Source organism: Zeugodacus cucurbitae, chromosome 2 (assembly GCF_028554725.1).
Source record: "Zeugodacus cucurbitae isolate PBARC_wt_2022May chromosome 2, idZeuCucr1.2, whole genome shotgun sequence".
In the NCBI taxonomy this organism is placed as follows: Eukaryota; Metazoa; Arthropoda; class Insecta; order Diptera; family Tephritidae; genus Zeugodacus; species Zeugodacus cucurbitae.
This window is the reverse complement of record NC_071667.1, coordinates 49,366,888-49,391,709: the sequence shown is the minus strand read 5'-3', so window position 1 is coordinate 49,391,709 and position 24,822 is coordinate 49,366,888. Positions and strand designations below refer to the sequence as shown.

Here is a 24,822-nt window from a genome sequence, read left to right as displayed (position 1 = left end):
CAAACTTATTTTGCATATTATTTTGTATTTAAATATTTATTTTTTATTACATATTTGTATGATTAGGAGGCTTTAATTTACACAATAAGATTTGAATGTATGTATATTGATGAATGTTTTCTTCACGTAACAATTTTGGCGTCGAGTCCACATTTCCATTCGCCCATTTTAGTTCACTCACTTTATTTCTTTCACGTTAAGCTAAATAATTCTGTTCTATGTTTACAATTTATTACACCATGAATACACCTCCGGCACAGCAGGGCTATAGTTCACGTTATACATTTGCGACTTGATGAATTCACATTTATTTTCTGGTTCTGGGAAAACGGTGGCCAAACCTAAAAAAAAAGATATGCAATTAAATTTTCCATTTCATTAGAAAATTCAATGATATGAACTCACCTTCTTTATATGCGTACTCAACAATCTCAAGAGCGATCTCTGTTGAGCATTCAGTGATTTTTTCCAATGGTGGATACAGACTGCCCTTGGCCAGGTCTTCATCGAGACTCATTGATGCCAGTTTCTGAGCTGCCATTAGGAAAATTTCTTCAGGAATGGTTTTAATACCAGCGGCGATTACGCCCAATCCAATACCGGGGAAAATGTATGAATTGTTACCCTGACCGGGATGGTAAGTATTGCCTTTGTACGTTACCGGTGCAAAGGGTGAGCCTGATGAGAAGATAGCACGGCCATCTGTGTTTTGGTAAGCCTGTTCAGCAGTGCACTCCGCTTTACTGGTGGGGTTTGACAGCGCAAATATAACGGGTCTATCATTCAACTCAGCCATTATTTGAAGAATTTCAGGTGTAAACGCACCACCTACGGCGGCAGCACCAATCAACATGGTTGGCTTGACGATTTTTACAGCCTCCAGCAAGCTATCAACGGGTTCATGTTGGTGAGCGAAATGTAGTTTGTGTTCGGTCAAACCACCACTAGGACGGTTCTTCACAATCAAACCTCGACTATCCACAAGCCAAATGCGATCTGAAGCTTCTTTGTCCGACAGACCCGCACGAACCATTGCAATTTTACATAGATTAGCAATACCCAAAGCAGCTTCACCGGCGCCGAAGAACAGAATTTTATTGTCCAAAAGCGATGTTTTGGTTAATCGCAGAGATGCCAAAACGCCAGCAACCGCTACTGAGGCAGTGCCTTGAATATCATCGTTGAATGTACAGTAGTTATAACGGTATTTTTCTAAAAAGCGGAATGCATTGCTGTTGCCGAAATCCTCAAATTGAATGAGACAATTGCGGCCGAAACGACGTACTGCAGCTTCCATGAATTCATCAACGAAAGCATCATACTCCTGACCAGTTATACGCTTCTGACGGAGACCAATATACAAGGGATCATCCAAGATGCTCTGTGTGTTAGTGCCTACATCCAATGTAATGGGCAGGCATTGATGCGGTTTAACGCCAGCCAAGGCGGTGTATAACGACAGTTTACCAACTGGAATACCCATACCGTTGGCACCCAAATCGCCCAGACCCAAGATACGTTCACCATCTGTGACGACAATGGCACGAATGTCGGTCTCTGGCCAGTTCTGAAAGCGAAAATATAATGAAATATTACAATTTAGCAAGAAGTCCAAATTTCCACAGTTGCTTACCTTAAGCACTTCATAAATATGTCCCTTATCTCTGATTGTAATGTAGAGACCCTTGGGATGTTGGAAAATCAAACTGAACTTTTGGCAAGCCAAACCAACGGTTGGCGTGTAGACCAAGGGCATCATTTTGGCAATATCAGAGCCGAGCACTTTATAAAAAAGACGCTCATTGCGCTCAGCCAAACCGGATAGGTAGATATATTTATCCAAATCATGTTCCAGACGATCGAGCAAGATCAACGCGTGCTTTACTTGTTCCTCTTCGGATTTGACTACGGCGGGCAGTAAACCTTGAATGCCTAATAGCTGTCGCTCTTCAACGGTAAACGACAAGCCCTGAAATGCGTAAGAAGAAAAATATATGTAATTTTTAAAGCGAAAAGAAAATTGTTATAAATTAAGATGTGTTAGCAAAGAGTAAACTTGAGATAATAGAAAGTAAATTAGATCTTAGTTTGATGCCCATGGCAAGCCCATGTGGAATACAGTGTGAACTTTCAAAACTGGTCACGTCAATGAAATAACCTCTATGAAACCAATAACACTATAAATAGCTAACAATTAAAACAATAATTAATCGCACAAAATAATTTTAATATCGTTTCATAGAATTCGGCTATAAAAATGAAATCAATTAAAATTTTAATTATTTAATTCCTTATATTGCCCGCGTCTAGCGAAAGTGATAAGGGAAAAATAAGTGTGGCTATTATTAAGTAGAGCGTTAATCTTCTTCAAAATTATAATTTGTCTAAGACACTTTCGAATCACGTCTAAAAAATAAATACATTTCTAAGTTTAATGTGACCTTCATAAGAAGCTATACATATACATATATATGTACATATTAAATATGTTGGTGTATTTGTTTGTTTATAAATAAATATTATTTGATATAAAACACGCTATTTGTGAAAGTACGAAAGGCGCGCGACAATCATCAGCTGATCACTAACTTTTAGCGATAGTGTGCCAAAGTATACATACGTTCATCCGTACCTAAGCATGCGGCATACATAAATTGCACATAATTACGAGTACACAAAATCAAAATAATAATTTATGCTCATGCCGCTCAAAGCAATTAACTTTCAAAACACCCCGTCGTTTAAGGTCCACTATTTCATTGAGTTGTGTGTGCTGCTTATAGGTTAGACATCAACAACAAATAAGCATTTAAATATACAACGTACTCAATTGTATTAAAACTAGACTTAATCAATTGTTATTTATTTTGAAAGCAGTCACTGGCGACTTTCTTACCAATTCTGTTCAGAAGAAAATATAATTGACTTATAAATGAGTTTCATGGGTTTTATGATATGCATATGTATATACTACTCAATAAGTAAGTTAAATAATGTACTCTAACTTCTAGTTAATAAAGTGAGACATACATACATACATATATGTACATATATCCGTTTATATAATATATTGTCGGTATTTTTTCCACATTATCTTACAACTATTGGAAATGTGATTGATACAATTTAAATGGAATATTAGTTAATTATATTTTAATAACAACTTTCTTATGAGTTCACAGTACAGTTGATCTCCTTTTTACACGGTTTTTTTTTTTTGCACGGTTTTTTTTTACACGGTGTTTTTGAACACTTCCCAGTTACCATTTTTACACGGTTTTACTTTTTTTACACGGATTTTTTATTTTAATTGTATACTTTTTTGCAATAAAATCAAAATTCCATACGTCAATACGTCACAAATCCATTGCTGTTAAAGAATTTAATAAATTCTAAATTTGGTTTAAATTAAAAAATACAAATTTTAGATTCGAAAGCCAGTGAAAAAAAGTGAAATTTCAATACGTAAACAAATAAATGAAGCTGTATGAAGAAGTAAGAAAAAAGAAGACACAGCGATTAATGACGGAACTTTGAAATGTATTATTTTCTTACCATTCCCAGAATAGTTGTTGTTTGTTCCTTCTAACAGTAATATGTACATACATATAATACCAGAAAAGACTATAACAACAACAACAGTGTAAATTCTCACTGTACGAATAGATAGATTTTCATGTAAAATTAGATCTTTTTTACACGTTTTCTATTTTTTGCACGATTTTTTTCTTAAATTGGTCCCAATAGTGAGTTTTATATAAAAATTTGATTCTTTTTGCACGGTTTTTTTTTTACACGAGTAATTTACTGTCCCAGTTAACCGTGCAAAAAGGAGATCAACTTTATTTATGAAGAAAAAGTATATAGTATATACATACTTATGTATTATTATATATGAAAACTTATATATACACAGACCATGTAAATAAACAGGAACTTGTGTAAATAAAAGCTTCTGTTGGAAATTTTTATTTCTAAATGGTTTCAAGTTCAATGTCAAGCGATCACTTTTGCTAGCCTTGTCACTATAGATACATTTGTATATTTGTACATAACATACATACATATATTATGTTTGCTTGACAGTAAAGTTTGTCATTGCGAGTCACAACGGGTGTTCAATAATATTTTTTTTCTAATCATAACTGCAATATGCATTTGTTAGCCAAATTTACACAACTTGTTGTTTTTATTTTAAACAAATTTATGAACTAAATTCATGAACTAAAATTCACTAAAATGTAGAGTATGACTGATTAGTAATTTGCATGCATATGTTTATGGTACTTACAATGTATAAGATTAAGACAATACATGATTACTTTAATAAGGAATATATATTTTAATTACTATAATTATGAGTTATACGGTTCATCTGGAACGATAATGGATTTGTATACATAAACATACACTCCCATAAATACATATACAATTTTTTTATCTTACGTTTTTAATCATACGTTAATTGCTCAAATACATACATACATAAATATAACCGCATATAATTTCATATATATTATATTTGTGGGAATATATACAAATTGTTAAGCTCCTATATATGTATAGTATGTCAGTACATGAAAGTCGGTACGTGCCCATTAAGCATTATGAAGAATTTGCCAACTCATGCATTGACAATAAAAAACGAATTAATTTTGCTGCAGGTGTGTTTGTTACGTACTGCTCGTACTTATCGCTAGTTGAAATTTGACATTTGTAAATTAGTCACAAGTTAACAATAATTTCGTTGGAAAATGTGGAAATGATCATTGTAATCATGAACCCGGAAAAATTACTGGACTATGATGAGCTGCGATATATTCAAGTTTGTATAGAATAGTTAGTGAGTGAAGTAAAGTTTGTAAGTATAAGTATTCAAGTTCGTGTAAATCAGTTACGTTTAAGTAAAGGCAGTTGTGTAGTCCATAAGTTCAATTGAAATCTCTATAAAGTATTTATACCAGTAATCTACTATATTTTAGTTATCGAAAACCACAATTACTTTCTTCATAAGTACACACATATGCTCTAGTTTTAATAGCACTTGCGCTAGTTGCATATGTTTTTACAGAAACCGCCAGCGTATTCATAACAAAAAATAAAAAAATAACTCTGCTAATGCTATGTAAATATTTAGCTAATTCAAAAAATAAATTTCTGGCTAAGCGAAACCATCTGTTCAGTATTTTTGTGAATTTACTGTTTTATGAAAATTCAATAGATTTCATTGGCTTTTTCGTATTGAGGCAAAACGGAAAAAAACTCACTTAGATTATGGTGAAAAAATTCAGAACTAGGACATACATATGTATTTTAATAACTCTAAATTGTAATGATGAACAATTTTGAAAACACTGATAATTTCAAAACATATAATGTAGTTCAAAAACATTATTTTAGAAAAATATCGGTTATTTTAACAAACAAGCCCTCTCATTGGTTCTTAGTTCATGATATCAAAATCAAGCAATTTCTCTTAGAAGATCAAATATGAAATTTCAAAATTAAAGAATATATTTTTTGAGATTTACAAAGTGGGATATATTCTTTTGATTTTAAGAATTTCACATAATATACCCTAGCAAAACTTAAGGGTCCTTAAAAAAGAATACGATCTTGTTACAGCATCTTACGTTCTTAGATAACTACTTCGCAGTAATATGTACACCATATCTATTGAATCGAATAAGACTCATCGGAACCATCGCGATCTGGAGCTTTAACTCGTTAAATAAATGTATATCATATGTAAGAAAATATCATAAGAATGCAGTTTTCAACTAGATTATAAGGGTTCAACTCATTCCATTATAAATTTTACACAACAATCGTGATTAATAGAAAACTCAATTCATTCAAAGCATTAGCAAACAGAAACTAATTCATATCGATAAATGAAATAAGATGGATTGAAATATGACAAGTCACATAGGCCCCCATAGATAAAGTTGTATACGTTATAACTTAAAAGCGATGCGAGTCACGTATTTTAGATAATACCAATAGTTATCTATTTTCGCTAAAAAATCCTGTTATGTATACGAAAATTCTAAACAGTTTAAGGCAATAAACGCACTAATGATGATTAGATAAGTGACATAACAATAAAAAATTAATATAAAAATTCAATGTTAAGTACATAACAAAAAGTACCGCAAAATTTGCAAACTTTTAACCCTCATTAATTTATTACACAACTAAAAATATTGTTAAACTAGTATTTATTGCCTACAAGTTGCTTATTTGAGCAATATTGATATTTTACAATGAGCTCTCAGCGCTGTAATAAAGATAGAATGGCCGAAAATAGCGTAAACACTTTGAAGGGGGTTTCCATATCTTACCACTCTTACATACAAATAAACATACATTTCTACCTATGCACTTGAACTTGAAGGTGAGCGGGAGGTTAATCGAATTTGATGGTTAATCGACAGCATCGAGTGGTTGGCGATCACCTGTTCTCTATATATGACGTAGCATACGTAAATTGTCCAATGATAACGGAACAATTATTAATAGTCATGTATACTTATGCGCAATCTACATACATACATATATGTATGTAGATAGAGAAATCAGAAAAATAAAACCATCAAAGATATCGATTCTTATTGTTATTTGTATTTGTATTGCTCAAATTATATATACATACATACGTACATACATGTGAATGACTTGCAAAGGTATATATACATCAGTATGTATGAATTGGTACCCATTTAGATATGCATCTAGTCTGTTAATGACATTTCTAACTTTTCACTTTTCAATAACATTTGAAAGGCAATTATTTGTACAAACTATTAATCATGTACACCTTCGTCGATTCACATACATACATACACATAACTGTATCTAAACACTTTCAATTTGATTGACTTCGCTACGAACGAGGGCGATCAATTGCCAGCGCATACAAGCGTGTCTGCATGTATGTAGGTGTGTTTGCGGGCATGAATGCATACTTTCAAGCGTAAAGTGGGGCCTGACCAGCTCCATTTGTTGGTGCTTAGCTGCTTAGCAACAATGCGAATTTGCGCTTTTTGTTGAGGTTGCGTTTTGTTTTGGTTGCCTTTTCATATGTGGAAATCGGCACACGCAACAGCTGACACAAATGACCTAAGCGGGCTGGTGTGCACGTTGTTGTTGTCATACAGTCTATTTGTTATGAAGTTGGTGCAAAGTGTAGTGCGAAATAGCAAAATGTGTATTAGGAAATACAAAACGAAAAAGAAAACGGCAAAGTAATTCATTTGATTAGAGCATAGCATGCGAATAAAATGTCACAAGAAACTAAAAAGTTGCGCTTCGACTCGTTTGCCGCTAATACGAGTTGAAATTACGCAATTCTACACAAATTTATAACATTCATTCAATTCTCTTTAAATTTAGGGAATGTCTGGTTGCTTTTATGACTATGTATTGAGAAGGCAAATTCGTTGGAATTTTGCGAATGTATTATCAAAGACGTCAAGCTGTGACTCTGTCGTCTAAGAGCTTAGAGCTTTCATAGGTTAGGAATACCTAGTAGTTTGTTCAACTTGTTTGCTAGCAATATTATAACCTTTTCGCACAGCAGTAATTGATTAATTAACCGGCCTTTGCTCGATTAAAGCGCTGATTTAGATTGATTTATCATACATAAGAAAAATCTTATTTTATTACATTTATTTTTAACCGAATACAAATCGAGTTGAAACTAAAATCCAACTTTGCGCCTTCTTGTCCACGCTAGAAATTTGGTTGTGTCTATACGACCATTTGAAAGCTCAATTTAAGGGTTTTAAGAGGCTATTAAAAAATTGAGTTTCTTTCTTTGGAGGAATACTTTTCTTTAAGCGCCAAAACACATGTCAGTAACCTCTAAGTTTCGAGCAGAAATCCATGACTTACGTTTGCTACAAACAATTATAACATTTTTCAAGCCTTAAATTCTTTTCCTTTTTAAAATCTTCCAAGAATTTATTTTGATTTTAATTTTTGAATAATATATTTAGTTTTTTGGCGTTGACGAGAAAAGTTAGCATAGAAGGCAAAAAAAAAAAATGGATAATACAATACAATTTACGATGGCGAAAAAATAGACTTTCTAAATATTCATTAGAGCTATCAATTAAATTAGTATCGCTAATACTTTGTAGCCTATCTATACATATATATATATATATATATATATATAGATATCTTATCAAATGACGGTATTCATAAATCCATTGCGAGATTTGTGTTATTTTCTGTTATCTAAGCAATTCAGGTTCATTTAACGTATGTATCTATCAATCTGCTAAAAGTACCTGTCAATGCTACATGACATAATCCATTTCATCCACTTGCATATGTTGTTTGTATGCCAATCAATGGATCTATTATTATATAAAATGCAGACTAATTTAGCAAACCCATTGATATTAATTTTTATATAGACACTCAAATATTAATGCAGCACTTAAATATATGATAATAATAAAGACTTAATACAATAAAGAAGTCATAATTATATTATATATATCTATTATGTGTATATGTAATGTATGTATGTAATTTAATTCCCAATACACAACAGGTGACATCCATGTATATATAACATTATTGATTCCTTTATTTTTAGCAAATTCACTGGTTCGGCTGCATTTGTACGTATGTATATATGTAATATGTAAATATTTAAAGTACTATATATATAGCGCAATGTACTTCGTGATAATTATTTTTTGTTCAATATGTCGCAAAGTAATATTTAATTTATTATGACGCTGCAATAAACAATATTTTTTGTTGTCGCATCCGCGACTAATGTTTGCGGCAGATAAAGCGCGCAAATAAATCGGCGAACTCTCACTAGTATTTTGTTGTTTGCCTTTTACAATAAACCACACGGCTTGATAATGAAATATAAATAAATAAATACAGCGATAGAGTTATTAGTAAGCATTTTTCATATGCATTACAGACACGAGTGTATGGAAACACAAATCTGAGGTCAGCCCCATATCAGAGTGCCGGTGACAATGGTTGTTGAGCAAAGTTCTTCGTTCGCGCGCAGACAGCGTTAAGTCTGATCTTTCAAATAACAATGATATGTCATTTTACTACTGATTAAGCTCTCAATTAGTGCGGCTATTTGCAGATTTAATAAGCTAATTATGCATATTTATGTGCTATTTAATGTAAGTATGTATGCTAAAAATTAATTAAAATTCAAATTTGAGTTTCGCTTACTAACAATGATATTTAATATTTTGTATATACAATTTGCTGATGCACTTATATACAATATAAACAATATTATAATAAGAAAATTGCAAATCGTTAAATTTGAGCTAATTGAAAATCTCGTTAGAAGGGTTGTTTCAAGCAGGTGTACTCGTAAGTTTTTTAGCGACGATTCAAATTGACAACTTTATATATTCAGACTTGTTTTTCTTTAATAAAAAATGATAAAGCCGGTAAGCGAATACGAACTTACATTTTAATATAGCTTTTGAGTAGAATACAAAAGGAGGTAAATATGTGGCTTGAAAACAAAACCGTAATGAAAAGTGAAATTCAGTTATATTACGGGCAAGGAAATAGAACTTATATGCATTGGACTAAAATCTCTCTTATACAGTTTTGAGATTTTTTAGAATTAAAATTAGTAATAGCCATTTCGCACAGCCAAATTAATTTAATGCATTAAGATTATAATTGAGAAACCTGTTTTTGCCCTTCACACTGTCGGATACTCGGTTGACATGCAAGTTACTAAGTTTTATCAGCTGATGGTTATTTTATTTCAACTCGACTTGTATTCGATTAAAAATTAATTTAGAAAAATATATTCATTTTGTATAACAAATCGACTATTAATTCCCGCGTTGGGGAAACGTGCAAGTATTTGAGAATATAATATGAAATGGAATGTCATAAAAATACACGCAACGAGTTGCTCGATGTGAACATGCCGAGCACTCAACCAAAAAAGTTTGATTCAAAAATTTAAATGCGTCCAATGCATACAAGACTAATAACAGTGTTTATGAGAAAAGTTTCCATCTTTCTATGGAAAAAACTTAAAGTTGTAAACAAGTGAGATAAACTAATATCAATGTTGGAGAGATAATTTTGTTTTTATTTTAATTTTCTGTGCTAAGAGTATTTAAATGTCTGTATCTATGTTGATAAACATATAAATACTCATGCAAACATATGTATAAAGATAAGTGTTGAGTAGTGGAAACAAATCAAATGAAAGCAAGTACAATGCCATGATAAGTGAAAAATAGCTTTCCCCTGTTTAATTTAACGCTATCAAAATAATCAATTATTTTACTGACGCACGATTGTTTAATGAAGAGATTGTTCAAACTTTGTATATTATTTAATTTATATGCAGAAGTACTTATAACATCCTCATATCTGTTTGGACGATCTTAACTACACTCTAGTGACTAAAATATAAAATTCAGAAAGGCATCAGACTTATATCAATTCTTTATCACATAGTTTCAGAAAATATAATCATTTGCCTCGGTGGAACGGTATTTTTTCAATAAATTATGGAGGCCTCTGCAATAATCATTATATAACCTTTACCTATACAGTTTATCTGTTTATATATAACATTGAAATGTGTTATTTATGATCGAAATTTTACCTACATATATCAAAAGCATCAAATACTTTAAAATTTCGAGTACACACGAGTACTTGGTTGGTATGGAAAAATTTCAAAAGAAGTTGACTGCAGTGGAACCTCTACATTTATACATTCATTTCGGATATTCCTATAAATTTTAATTGACACGAGCAACTGATAAATTTTCATGAGAAGAAATATTTCTCTTCCAAAATATATTGTTGGTGGCATATGAACAAGCTTAATTATTTTTATTAGATTTAATTGGTTTTTTATGTGCATTTAACTTATGGGAAAGTTCTTCGAATATTAGAGTGCTCTAATCCCATATACAAATAAATGCATGGAAATATACAATAGATATTAATAATTGGAAGCAATGGTAAGTCATGTGAATGGCAGCCACAAATACATATATACATTTGTGGTATTTTTTCAATTATATTATATATGCATGTATTTTCCCCCAATTTCGTGAAATTTTGAAAGACCACATACATATCTCATACTCTATATACATACATACAAATGAGTAATGTGCTTTTTTCAGATTAAAGCGTGTGTGTGTGTGAGTTTGAACAGCCAACAAGTGGCGCAAACATACTCGTACGTGAAACTTTGACCCCTAACAAGGTGACATAACCGACTGTGTGCCCACATAAGTATGCAAGCTATTTCGGCACAGATACATATACAATTTGCATATATGTACATATGTATGGCACAGTTACAACGAAATCGATTCAACTTCGTTTTGCGGTCAAATTTTAAAACAAAATTGTTTTTGTATTTATAGCTATGCTTGTATGGGGAGCTGTGACGCCAAATATACATACAAATGTTTGTCTAAATTAGCATATATGCATGTCATACATATGTATTTACATATCTGCCTTTCCAAAATATATGTATTTATTTGTTATTTTAAAGGTTATCGTATGACATAGTTATTTGCGTCAGTCTAGCAAATTTATCATATATACACATTTATGGACTCGTAGGTGTGTACAACAAAATAAAATAGTGCCAAGCTAAAGTGACAAAGCGCTAATTTCTATAAACAACTGTTATTTTCCTTATTTGCATATAATACTACACACATACATGCATACTTATCTTATATACAACTAAATAATTAATTCATTTGTCATCAATCGAAAGCTTGATTTTCTATGAATATTTGACGTCAGCAGTCGCTTGTGGAAACCAAACAAATTTTTGCATTAAACTAATGAAATTATTTATAAATAAAACTAAGTGTGCATATGTTTTAAATGACAAAAGCCGGGAAGCCGCTAACTGTGCTTGATGGAGAACTTACTAACGTAATTACCCACACACATAACAATCATCAGCAAACGGCGTCGTGTCTATGATGCTTAAGTTTATTAAGATTTATATTAAGATTATCGATTAATATAGTATTTTCCTATTTTTTAATGATATATAAATTTGATTGCCCTTTTGTATGTGCTTAATCACGCTGCGATCGTGTGGCATTGAAATTATGGCCAACAACAAATATATATATGTATGTATATACATATATGCCTGTGTATGTGTTTGCGTTTCATATCTTTTTGCACACTCAAAAGCTTTATAATATTTTCTACAGATGACGTACAATATCTAGCTGTTGAAAGTTTTTTTTTCAGTTTCAGTATAGTTGCGGAAATATCGACTCTTCTTCTTGCACTTTTAGCTTTTCAACTGTATGATTTGCAATTCAAGCAGTTTTTTTTTCAAACGAGAGAGCGAATAATTTCAAAACAGAGAGCGATTTCTCACACGCTTTTATATACATACATATGTATATACTTCTTACTTCTATATATAAATGTAAAGCTCTGTATATTTTGAGCAGACAAATTGTGAACAGCTGTTATGCATAAAGGGTGTATATTTTGGAGATGTTATGCTTTTAAAAATAATTAAAATTAAAAAAAAAATCGTTTTATGGAAGTAAATTTGTATGAAATTTGACTTCTATTGTCAATTCAAGAGTGTTATGGTGAACTTCGAGTTAAGGAAGCTAAGAAGCTTATGAGTAGTTTTTCGGCGCTTGTCGAAGAAAAAAAAACAAGTTTGAATAATCTAATCAGCAACTATAATATTTTTAAATATATACAACTAAATAAATAAAACAAATTTCGAACTTTACCAGTAGAATTGAAATCTACTTTATTACACTCCAGTTTAATACACATGCCCATGCTCATCACAATTCGCTCTTAAAAAACCACCCTATATATATGTATGCTCCAGTAGAAACCGACGCTACGGCGCTCAGAGCAAACAAAAAAGTGGTGTGATTTTTGCTCTGAGTAATCCGGTTCACTATTATTAGGGCGTAGTGTAGTAATAAATTTTCACAATAATTATAACGAATATGCCGAAAATAAGGGCGCACACATATTTACAAAGGTACACCAGTATATCGCGGTCACACGAAAAACGAAAAACTAACCGGTGTGCAGGGTACCACATTAATTATTCAGCAGGACAAGGGCAAAAGGACACAATGCGAACGGAACGTTAACAATGAACCACAGAATATAAAATCGATTTTTATAGAAATCAACAAATATTTTTGTTTGAAGTGTTTTCTACAACATTTTTAATTTAAAATATTTTCAGCGTCAATGTTAAAATAAAATATTTTGCATTTGCAACCCCTAGCGGTGGCACCGCAGGTCACAAGCAATTTCAACCAATTGCCAGTTGGGTAATTTTCCATTCGCGAATCTCGCACGCACACATACACATACAAAGCGACACTTCCTGCGCTACCAATATGAGTATCCTTTCATAAAATATTTCTTTCACTTTCAACAAAAAATTTCACTGACACGAAAATATAATTTGATTCTACACAAATCACAAAATAATAAAAATATTTGTTTTACTCGAGGCTTTTGCTTCATTCAAAGTCCCTCACATCTCAGCGTCACTTACCTTATTGTATTTCTTTTGATGCAAGCGCTCCAGACCACTCACTTTGCCGGGCACCTCGGCATCATCGATTTGGGCCAAATTAATTTTTTGCGAATGACACTTCGATTCCGACATTGTGCTATAGTTTCTTAACTGTTGTTTCTGTACACTGGTCAGTAAATTTCTATTACTACTATTGTTGTAGCTATTCAATGCTTCAACGCTGTCACTAAGTTCCTTTAAAGCTTTCGAGGATAATAACGGTGGCAATAAATGCTGCTGCTCCTTTTCCTTATGCAATACGCTGGCGTTTTTACTGATATCGCTTGTGGTTGTAGTTATTTCCGTCAAATTATTGACTTCTTGTTCCTTCTTAAACGATATGGTTTGCTGCGTCTGCAATAAATGAGACGGCAACGATGACTGTTCGGCGGCGACTCGACTCGTACTGATTTTACTCAATTTTGCTATGCCATTTGACAACTCGTATTCGACAGTTGTTGTCGTTGTTGTTAATGTAGTCGTATGATTACTGTTCGCTTGACTACTACTACTTGTATGGTGAGCATACTGTGCTTGCGTGGAGGCAAAAGTGTTTCTAGCTTCGGTAGCGTGGCAACAATGTTGCGTAGACATGGGGATTCCGATTGCGAGTTGTTTCACAGCCATTGCGTCATCATTTATGGTGTTGCTAGTGTTGTTGTTGTTGTTATTATAAGTGTTTGTGTTGGTCAGCTGTGCTCCACCAACAGCTGATTGCACGAAAGCTCCACTGACGCTGCCGCTGCCGTTGCTACAATGACAGCTGTTGGCCGTGGTCGCTATTTGTGGTTGTTGTTGTTGCTGGCGTTGGCAATGCTCATTCACTGGAATTGTAGTTTTGTACATTGTGTTTTGCTCATACGGCGTTACCTGTCCATTGGAAGGGCTGTATGAGTTGCTGGCGGTCGGATAAAGCGGCGAACTGCAAAAAAAAACATATGCGTGAGAGGAGAAAGAGAAGAACAGCAACTAATGAGATTGCTAAATTGTTTGATGCGTGTTTGTTGTATGTGTGTTGTGCGAATATGAATGAAAGAGTCTACATACATATGAGTTTTGTTGTTATTAAATTATATCATTAAGCAGTTTATGATAAATTCGCGCCACTCGTTGTGTAATTCACATTTGAAACGCTTTGCAAACATTTTTTTGGTAAAAAAGCTTAGACAGTCGTAAGCAACATATAAAATTGCTTGAATTACTTTGTTTTTATGGTAGTTAAATTGTTAAATTATTTAATTTAATTTATAATTATCGTAAATGAGAAAGGTATGACTAGATTCGATAGAACTGAAGATTGTGTGTCTGCAGTTTGCAGTATTATACCCCGATCAAAAAGTTCGAATTATGGAAGGAAATTTGTATAAGAGAGCCTTCTATTGCCAATTCACGTGTTCGAGTTATGGAGATATTCGAGTTATAGAAGTTCGAGTTATGGGAGTTCCACTGTAAATGCAAAATCATCTTATTGGTTTATGGAATGGTATTTCAGGATTAAATACTTATAGACCATTGATTATTATTAGTAGTAGTTGTTTTATTATATGTACATAGATATTTTCATTTATTTCAAAACCAAACTCTATAAGTTGCTTATCATTCCCGTCCTGTTATATGGTGCAGAAGCGTGGACGATGTCAGGCCTCCACTCCGACCGACCGACGGACCACCAACCAGGTGGAGATCGATCTGGTTACTCTTGGGATCTCCAACTGGCGCCGAACTGCGAGGGTAAAAGAGGAGTGGCGCGCTATCATCGATTCGGCTATAACTGGCTAAACGGTTCCAACGCCAATCACATACATATGATGTAAGAAAAGATAAATTGGCATCCAAAATATTAAACATTCTTCTTAAATTAGAGTCGTGGGGAATAGGTCATATTTCATGGTCTCGATATGCACATATGTATATATGAACAGTGACTCCATTGTATAATCGGATAGATACGAAAGATATTTTTGACACAGTAACAAAAAAAAAACAACAACAAACACGTATGCTAGAGGTAAGTTTGGGTGTAAGTGTATATTTTCTTAACGACATTTTGCTGAAATATTTCATATATGGACCAATTTCAAATTTTAGTGAGAAATCGTTTAGGGGCGGAGTCGCGTCCATTTACAAAAAAATGTAAACCGCACATTCCCCTTTATGCTATGATCCTCTGTACCGAATTTCATTTTAGTTTCATTTGTTACTTAGTTATAGCAATTTATAGATCACACATCTCCCATAACAGTTTGCCATCAAGATAGCTAAATTTTTACTCAAGTTATCGATTTCACAAATGAACAGGTACATCCTTTCGTCCTGATTACAGCGGGTGATCCGAGTATAGGGACTTTTTTCTAAGCCTTTTTTTACAGATCACGCGTGAGTCATGTTAAGCGGTCATATTATTTTTGTTCAGCATTGTTTGGCATTTACTCATGGAAAGACTTTTTCAACTTTATTACGGAAATTTACGTTCTGTAAAGATGTGTTTCGCGCGATTCGCTCAACTTATGGTCAACGCTCTATGGCCTCTTGAAAAGTTCCAAGAAGATCCGACGTTTTCGATCCAAATTCTGTTCAGCAATGAGGCCCATTTCTGGCTCAATACATGTAAACAAGCAAAAAGCATTTGGGACGAAGAGCATCCTGAAGAGATTCAAGTAGCAGCTCTTGAAAAATCCAGAAAAAAAAAACAAAAAAAAACTTTGTGTTGTTTTTGGGCTGGTGGAATCATCGGTCTATATTTCTTCAAAAATTATGCCGGTGAGAACGTTACCGACTGTTATCGCGCCATAATACCCGACTATTTGATGCCTGAAATTGAAGCTCGTGGCTTCGACGACATTTCTTTTCCCACATATCGCATCAATCAATGAATTTAATGAGATATTACACCGTTAAACATTTCCTTGTGAGGGTATGTAAATTCTAAAGTCTATGCGGACGATCCTGCTAAACATTACACAAGTTTTTTAAGAATGCCTATGCTTTTTTTTAATTCTGACTATATATTCAAGTTTTAGTACTCAGGGGTTTAGTGTTCAATTTCAACTTTGTGGACTTATCTTACAAATATTAAATTAAATTTATTTATTTAATAATTAAAGTTTTTAATTTAAGAACTGTGGTAAATGTAATATGTGTTACAAAAACCTATACTCAAAAACTCATTCCAAAGTTAAAAGTTAAAATCATTTAATCACGTAAAAAATTAAAAAATAATTAAATATTCGCCAAATCATTAAAATAACGGAACAATTTATAAATCACTGTGCACCATTAAAAACAAATTAAGTCTTGACAGTGCAAAGTGCATTTGTGCCTGGCGTGATAAGTGATAAGCCGAATAAACGTCCATAGTTTATGAAACAAGTAATCATATTATTTGTTGATGCGGGACAGACGTACATAAATATTGATACACACACATTAGCCCAATACAACAAATAAAGCAATTAATTGATATGAAATATGTAGATAAGTATGTCTATATATAGTTTTATAGTAATTAAAAGGCAGTTAAATTGAATAAACCAAAAACAGGTGATTTCTGATTACAGATTAAATAGCAGACTTAATGTCATAAATTTTTTGATAAACTTTTAGTTGAACATACATACGTTTGAATTATGATATTTTCTTTAATTAGCGTAATTAATTAATTTGTGAATTAAATTAAATTTTACAGTTATAGTGTCTTAAGTACTTGAGTAAAATGAATCTGACAATATGACACTCTTATTTGACTTTATGACGCTTATTTATGCACTTTTTAGGTAGCTTATCATTTCTCAAGTGCATATAATTATCGGTTCACTTTTCATTACAATATGAAGTGATAAATACGAGTGATAAAATAAAATTTTCGCTTTCCTCTCTCCACTTCCTGCTTACCGTGATTTATATGACAGACCAACACTGAAAAGCCGCGACTTCAAAAGAATTGGACTAATTGCTTTCAATTGCATTTTTAATTCCAATATCTTTATAATATTTACAAATTAATATTTATTTTCTATTTTATACTAATAATTATTTTTACAATATTGTCGAGTTGTTTCTCAGTTCACTTTCACGTTTGAAATTAGAACGATGACTGACTGGCGACGCCGGCTGTTTCCCACTGAGTTGCTGTCAACTAGTATGTGTAGAAAAAAAAATTGTATAATTCTTCTGCACTCTCCTAGACCGTTTTCACACGGGCAATTTTTGTCGCGGCAATTCTTAGTTTTATAGGAGAGGGGGCGACCAAGGGAAGCGAGAGAGAGAGAAATTCTCCTCTCTTCGTCGCCCCCTCTCCTATAAAACTAAGAATTGCCGCGACAAAAATTGCCCGTGTGAAAACGGTCCTACAGTATTTTATTAACATAACTATGGGATTTGTTTACAAGCTACGTATACATAAACACACACATACATGTGTATTATTTTGTATTCATTGGTTTTCTATTTTCGCATTTCGCTTTCGGTGCTGATTAGCTCTCATGCATCGGTCAACAGAAAGACGAACAAAACAAAATAGTGGAAATATTTAAATATGCATTTTAAAGGGATTTAAATACAACTGCATATTCATACATACTATTGTTATTGTTTTGAGATACTCTACACAAGTATTCATACATAAAAGCATATATTTACTAAACACACAGTACGAGTAAAACGTAATGAAAAGCTCAACAACTAGGAAATCAACACAACGATTTCAAGTGCAGCGAAAATTATTTCATTTTGAGAAAAATGAGAGTAATTATTTTGGGCTAAAACACGAGCAGAGCGCATGTGTGGGCTTTTACGACAGCTATTTGGCGCTAGTGACAGTTGGAAAGTTGCGTAAAAATTTGTGCGGAAAGAAATACATATTTTATTTTAGAAAAGCTTTCTTTTATCGAAATCTTCTCGGTTTCATACTCACGCAACAAAGTTGCTAAGAGAGTATAATAGTTTTGTTCACATAGCGGTTGTTTGTCACACCTTAAACTAAAAGAGTTAGATATAGGGTTATGTATACCAAAATGATCAGGGTGACGGCAAGTAGTCGTGATTGTGAACCGATTTCAACTATTTTAATGTTGTGTGATGGAGTACGTATAGGAAACGACTCCAGAAAGTTTGGTTTTTATAGCTTTACTGGCTTGCGAGATATATACAAAAAACATATTTGGGGCCTAGGCCCATCACACACCATTAAAATAGTTGAAATCGGTTCACAATCACGACTACTTGCCATTTAACACAATTTTGGATTCCATTTCATTCCTTCACTTTATAATATAATAAATAACGTACATAAGGAACCAATAGGATTGACACACACCATCTCTTTGTCGACTTTAAAGCTGCTTTCGACAGCACGAAAAGGAGCTGCCTTTATGCCGCGATGTCTGAATTTGGTATCCCCGAAAAACTAATACGGCTGTGTAAGCTGACGTTGAGCAACACCAAAAGCTCCGTCAGGATCGGGAAGGACCTCTCCGAGGCGTTCGATACTAGACGAGGTTTCAGACAAGGTGACTCACTCTCGTGTGATTTCTTTAACCTGATGCTGGCTAATATGAGCTGCAGAGCTAAATAGAGAAGGTACAATTTTCTAAAAGAGTGTACAGCTACTGGCGTACGCCGATGATATACTACAGAATTAGAAGTGGTATGGTCGTTCGATAATGCGATATAAACGAATTTGAAGTCCGGGATTCAATTAATCCCGATCATTAAATTGTCATATGGGGAGGTTTGGATCGATTTCATTTATATTAAACACTAAACCATGTAGAGTGGGATTGAAATATTAATTGTATTGAACTATATTTCGGGTATAAAGTCAACCACTAATTGATATCAATGATGTTAAGGGGTCTGGGTTGATTTCATTTACATTGGTCATTAGTCTAAATTCTGTTGATATATACAATATTAGACTTCTAGAATGTCGAAAATTGTAACAAGTACATATAGTATGTATTGGGTCGTTCACTAAGTTATTTCGTTCTCTTTAGTGCAATTTAAACATGATGTTTTTATTGTGTAAAACACTTTATGCAATTAAATATTCTCCATTTTGATTCAATAACTTTTGCCACGCTCATAAATTTGTTGATCCTTAGAGGCAAAAAACTGGTTCAAGTGGTTTTTGATGTCCTATTTTAAAGTGAGACCGGAACAAGGAGAATAAGGTGGTTGTGGGAGCACATCCCATTCAATCTGCAAAAACTTTTGGCGACTTATCAAACTTTAGGCTATGACATCTCTGGCAGAAAAACTTCACCTGTCCATAATATGGGTGCCTGGTCACAAGAAAATTATCGGAAATGATAAGGTATACGAGTTGACAAAGATATGAGTTTCTCACGAAGAACCCGAAGCGGAGCAAATACCATGCCCGTCAGGAAATATAAATCGAGATCTCCACACACAGTATGAACAGATTGCTCAAGAAAGATGGAAATCAACAACCAAATCCCAAAAAACAAAACAAATTTGGCCTATATATGACAGAGCAAGACCTAGGGATCTACTAATAGATCCAGAAAAAGCATATATAGACTTACGGCTACATGCAAATTAGAAGAGAATAAGCCCTATCACAAACTATACAGAAAAACCTTGGGATCCATCAAGCTCCAAATCTCGAATGGTTGTCCACAAAAGGTATTACGGAAATAAGTATTTCCATTGAAAGTACCAAATGGTTTGACGATGAAACGAGATAACAAAATTTAAAGGTCTCACAATGTATGTATGTGATTGGTGTTGAAACCGTTTAGCCGGTTATAGCCGAATCGATGATAGCGCGCTACTCCTCTCTTTCCAGCTGATCATAATACGCTTCAGAATTAATCGTGGTATTGTCGGGCAAGTGCTAAAAAAACTCACCCAACAGACAACATTACATTTATGTTTGGTGACCATCGTCCTTCGAAGTGGTTTGCGCTGGTTCATCCTTTTTTTAGACCATGATTTCTTGCGCTTTATATTCTCGCAAACTACATAATTTTCGTTCCCAATAATAATGGCTTCAAAAATTGATCACATCTTCTTTTTCTTTTTTGTGAGGAACCCATATATCACACTTAGAAATTAATCCTAAATGTTTAATTTGCTTTGGAACGATTGCGTTAGACAAATTAATTCTTTCAGCAATCTCTCAAGTTGTTATACGACGATTAGCATCGATTAACGACTTTATTATATCCAGCTCGGCTTAAAAAGTCCTTCTAGTCTCTTCAATAAGATCAGCTGTTGTCATCAAACAAAATTACTTAGTGATAGCATAGTAAATGTAAGAAAATATGCTCATTAAATTAAAAAAAAGATCGGAACTTCAAAAATAATTTTATTAGGTATATGGGGGCTGGAGTATCTACTATTTCATGTATTTTTTTACCACAGAATTACAAGTTAGCGATATTTACATATTTTAGATGAGTGGTGCCACACTTTGAAGTCTATATTTTCAAACTTTTATTCCGATAGCGTTTGCCTTTCTGCATATACCAACCTCCTCAGAGGGGAATTAAATATGGTTGTGAATGTCTAATAACATTCGCGGTTAAATATATCAGATTAAAGCGGATTGAAAATAAAAGCACGGATTGAAAATGCTGCACGTCCTATCTTGCTGGTAGCTTTATTAAGAGAGAGGGAAAAACGGAAGCATAGCTTGACAGCAGGACTGTAAGTGCTGCCAAGACAAGCTTTTACAAACATATGATTGCGGTGGTGCCAGATAGGCGCGAACAATGGTAAATATTAATTATATTTACATACATATGTACTGTATATGTACATATATGTATGTGCTTGCTTTGATGTAGTAATTAAAAAATGGGCCAAAGTTAACAATCCAGTATATAATAAGCCAATGAAAATGTTGAAGAAGTTTCAGACGTTTGAGAGAATGTGGGCTGATCATTATTATTTGAAGAACCTAGAGAATCCTTATTTCATTCATTAAAAAAATATCGGAATTATCACACAGACATCGTATTTTGTGTTAATTATACTCACGCAACCTGTTGCACAGAGTATAATAGTTTTGTTCACCTAACGGTTGTTTGTGTAACCATGAAATATAAGAGTTAGATATGGGGTTATATATACATAAATGATCAGGATGACGAGTGGATTTGAAATCCGGATGTCTGTCCGTCCGTCTGTCCGTGCAAGCGATAACTTGAGTAAAAATTAAGATATTTTAATGAAACTTGGAACACATGTTCCTTGGCACCCTGAGGAGGTTGCTTTCGAAAAAGGGCAAAATCGGTCCACTGCCACGCCCAGAAAATGGCGGAAACCGAAAACCTATACAGTGTCATAACTAAGCCATAAATAATGTTATGAAAATGAAATTTGGAACATAGGATCCCATTAGAGAGGGGCACATTTGGATGTAATTTGTTTGGGGAGGTGGGCGTGGTCCCGCCCTCAAATTGGTTTTTTATACATATCTCGGGAACCAATAATGCTATATAAACCAAACTTTCTGCAGTCGTTTTGTTTGGCCACTTCTTAGTACAGTCCAAAAATGAAAGAAATCGGATAATTACCACGCCCACCTCCCATACAAAGGTTAAGTTGAAAATTTTCAGAAACACTAAATTTTCCATAAGAAATGGCAGATGGAAGCTGCACTCAGATTTTTTTACAAAATGGAAAATGGGCGTGGCGTCGCCCACTTATGGGTCAAAAACTATATCTCAGGAACTACTCGACCGATTTCAATGAAACTTGGTTTGTAATAGTTTCCTTACATCTCAATGATATGTTGTGAAAATAGGCAAAATCGGTTCACAACCATGCCTACTTCTTATATACCAGAACTTTGAAGTGGATCTGAATCGTTTACATTACAATATATAAAGTAAGCACTAGTGAGGATATCGGTGCAGAACTTTGCACAAATACTATGTTTATAGTGTGGAAACCCCATTCTAAAAATCGCCGAAATCGGACCATAGGTTTTTAAGGCCCATATATAGAAAACGAGGACTTCGGTGCTTCTAACTTAATATTATGGTTTCCAACTTTCAATGGACTTTATACAATATATATGACGAATATGTGGGTCAAATTGTGTATTATATAATATAAATAAAGTTAAATAAATAAATTGCGAGAGTATAAAATGTTCGGTTACACCCGAACTTAGCCCTTCCTTACTTGTTATAATATTATTACTAATGAACATCAGAGTTGGTCAAGGTAACTAGGCGTACATCTGTACATATGTACATTAGGGTGGCCCTTAGTTGTATGGAGGATAAAAAAAGTTTCTGGATTCTCGATCGCACCCTCTAGAAATATGCGAATAGCCCAAAAACTAGTATATACAAAGTTTTGGGTCAATCAAAAAAGGTTTAGAGGTTGCGCAAGGAGCTTGAAATCCTGAAAAAAATAAGCATTTTTGCCATTTTTATGTCTCAGACTTCCATATTTCAAAGTCACACTATCCCTTACTGGTTTTCCATACCGTAATAAGATAATAAGAATAACATTAGAACCGTTATAACGGTATATCACGAGCAAGCGACGCTTGAGAATGCACCACATTAAAATTACTTTCATATTTGTATTTCTGTAACTCTATCATCAATCGACCGATTTTTAAGATTGTGGTAATTTTGGAAAGGTAATAAAATGCAGATCTTATTACGGTATGGAAACCAGATAGTGTGGCTTTGAAATATGGAGACATAAAAATGGCAAAAATTCTTAATTTTTCAGGATTTCAAGCTCCTTGCGCAACCTCTAAACCTTTTTTGATTGACCCAAAATTTTGTATATACTAGTTTTTAGGCTATTCGCATATTTCTACGGGGTGCGATCGAGAATCGGAATACTTTGGAAAATAAGGGCCACCCTAATGTACATATGTATGTACATATATATAGTAGAGTTCGTCAGAAGAATTGCGTGCGGGGAGTATGATGGGTTTTATGAATGGCATTCGAATTTCGTATTTGTATGTTTGAAATGAATATTATGCTATCATTTGGATTTGAAAGCTATTACTGTGAACGAAGGTCATGTCCATGCTCAAGGTTACGAGTGATTAGCGATTAGTGCGGATATGTAAATATACTGATTTAATATTTAATATAATTGTACAACAGTTATGCAAATTAACGATATTTTTATTTTCTTACATATTTGCATTTTACACAAAGAACTGGCAACTTTTTCAAAACCTGCAGTCAGTAACTGCAACTAATCACGATTCGCATAATCCATAAGTTATTTTATAATACGAGGGGTAGAGTTATTAGCAAAAACAACCAAAAAGTTGATAGATTGTAGAGCTGAAAAGCTTCAAAGATTGGCTGGAGTGATTTTCAGTTTCTCATGGATATTTCGCACTATGACTTATGGCAAGGTCTCAATCAAGCAAAAAAAGGCAAGTTGAAGCAATATTAATATATAAAAATGAGAAGTGGGACTATATATTTCAATATATTATTCTTATTTGTGATAAGTACCCAAAAATGTGTAATATAAGGTATATAAAATCTTAATAATCGAATGTCTTTGTTAGTCCAGTACCGCTACTTTGACATATGGTACAACTTCAACAAAAAACCTAAACATATGATAGCAATATTTTATTGTTATGCTAAGCATATGGTTTAGATCATTCTCTACTTAAGTGGTTCTGATGTAAATCCACCTGTTTGGGATTTTTTGAGAGTTGGAATAGATTTTTGGTTGCACTCTTAGTTTCGGCGTAACATCGAACGAAAACTCGGTTCCAGATTTTTGTTTTTGAAGCCCTAGAGTTTACTTATTCCTGGGTTATACAGTCGTTTATGAAAGGTAAATTTATGTGAGTTCCACTTTTGAAGTTTCATATTCTAGGCTCACTGTTTATTCATGTATTACAGTGCTAAGTAAGACCAAAAAGATATCGGACCACATGAACACCTGGTTGTTGCACTGATGATTATCCATGAAAAATTCATTTAATAATGGGTTAATTCAATTTTCCTTAATTTTAGTTCAATTATTAATATACTCACCCATTGTCATTGTAGCTTCTTACCGCATTCTTATCCGAACACAGTGAGCTTGAATTGCCCATGATTGTCGTCTAGTAACAATAAAAACACACTACACAAAATATCGAATTAGCTGTGACACGCAATGCTTCCGCCAGCGAAAGGACAAGTCTGGTTAAAACTTTACTATTTAAAATGCCTTCGATCGATAATACAATAACACTATTTTAAAGCACA

At 33.4% G+C, this 24,822-nt stretch overlaps 1 protein-coding gene across 2 annotated transcripts; it reads right to left on the bottom strand.

The window, feature by feature from the left end:
- Positions 1–9: 9 nt before the first annotated feature.
- Positions 10–24,822, bottom strand: LOC105215684 (NADP-dependent malic enzyme). Of its 2 annotated transcripts, none has more exons than XM_011189726.3 (5): positions 24,607–24,822; positions 13,577–14,519; positions 1,634–1,969; positions 406–1,567; positions 10–341 (listed from the first exon to the last, which is right to left on the bottom strand). In XM_011189726.3, the coding sequence occupies exons 1-5, from the start codon at positions 24,666–24,668 to the stop codon at positions 223–225; spliced, it is 2,622 nt and encodes an 873-aa protein (XP_011188028.2). In that variant the 5' UTR covers positions 24,669–24,822; the 3' UTR covers positions 10–222. The 2 variants fall into 2 exon arrangements, with proteins under 2 accessions (XP_011188028.2, XP_011188027.2); XM_011189725.3 differs by lacking the exon at positions 24,607–24,822 and adding an exon at positions 17,489–17,669.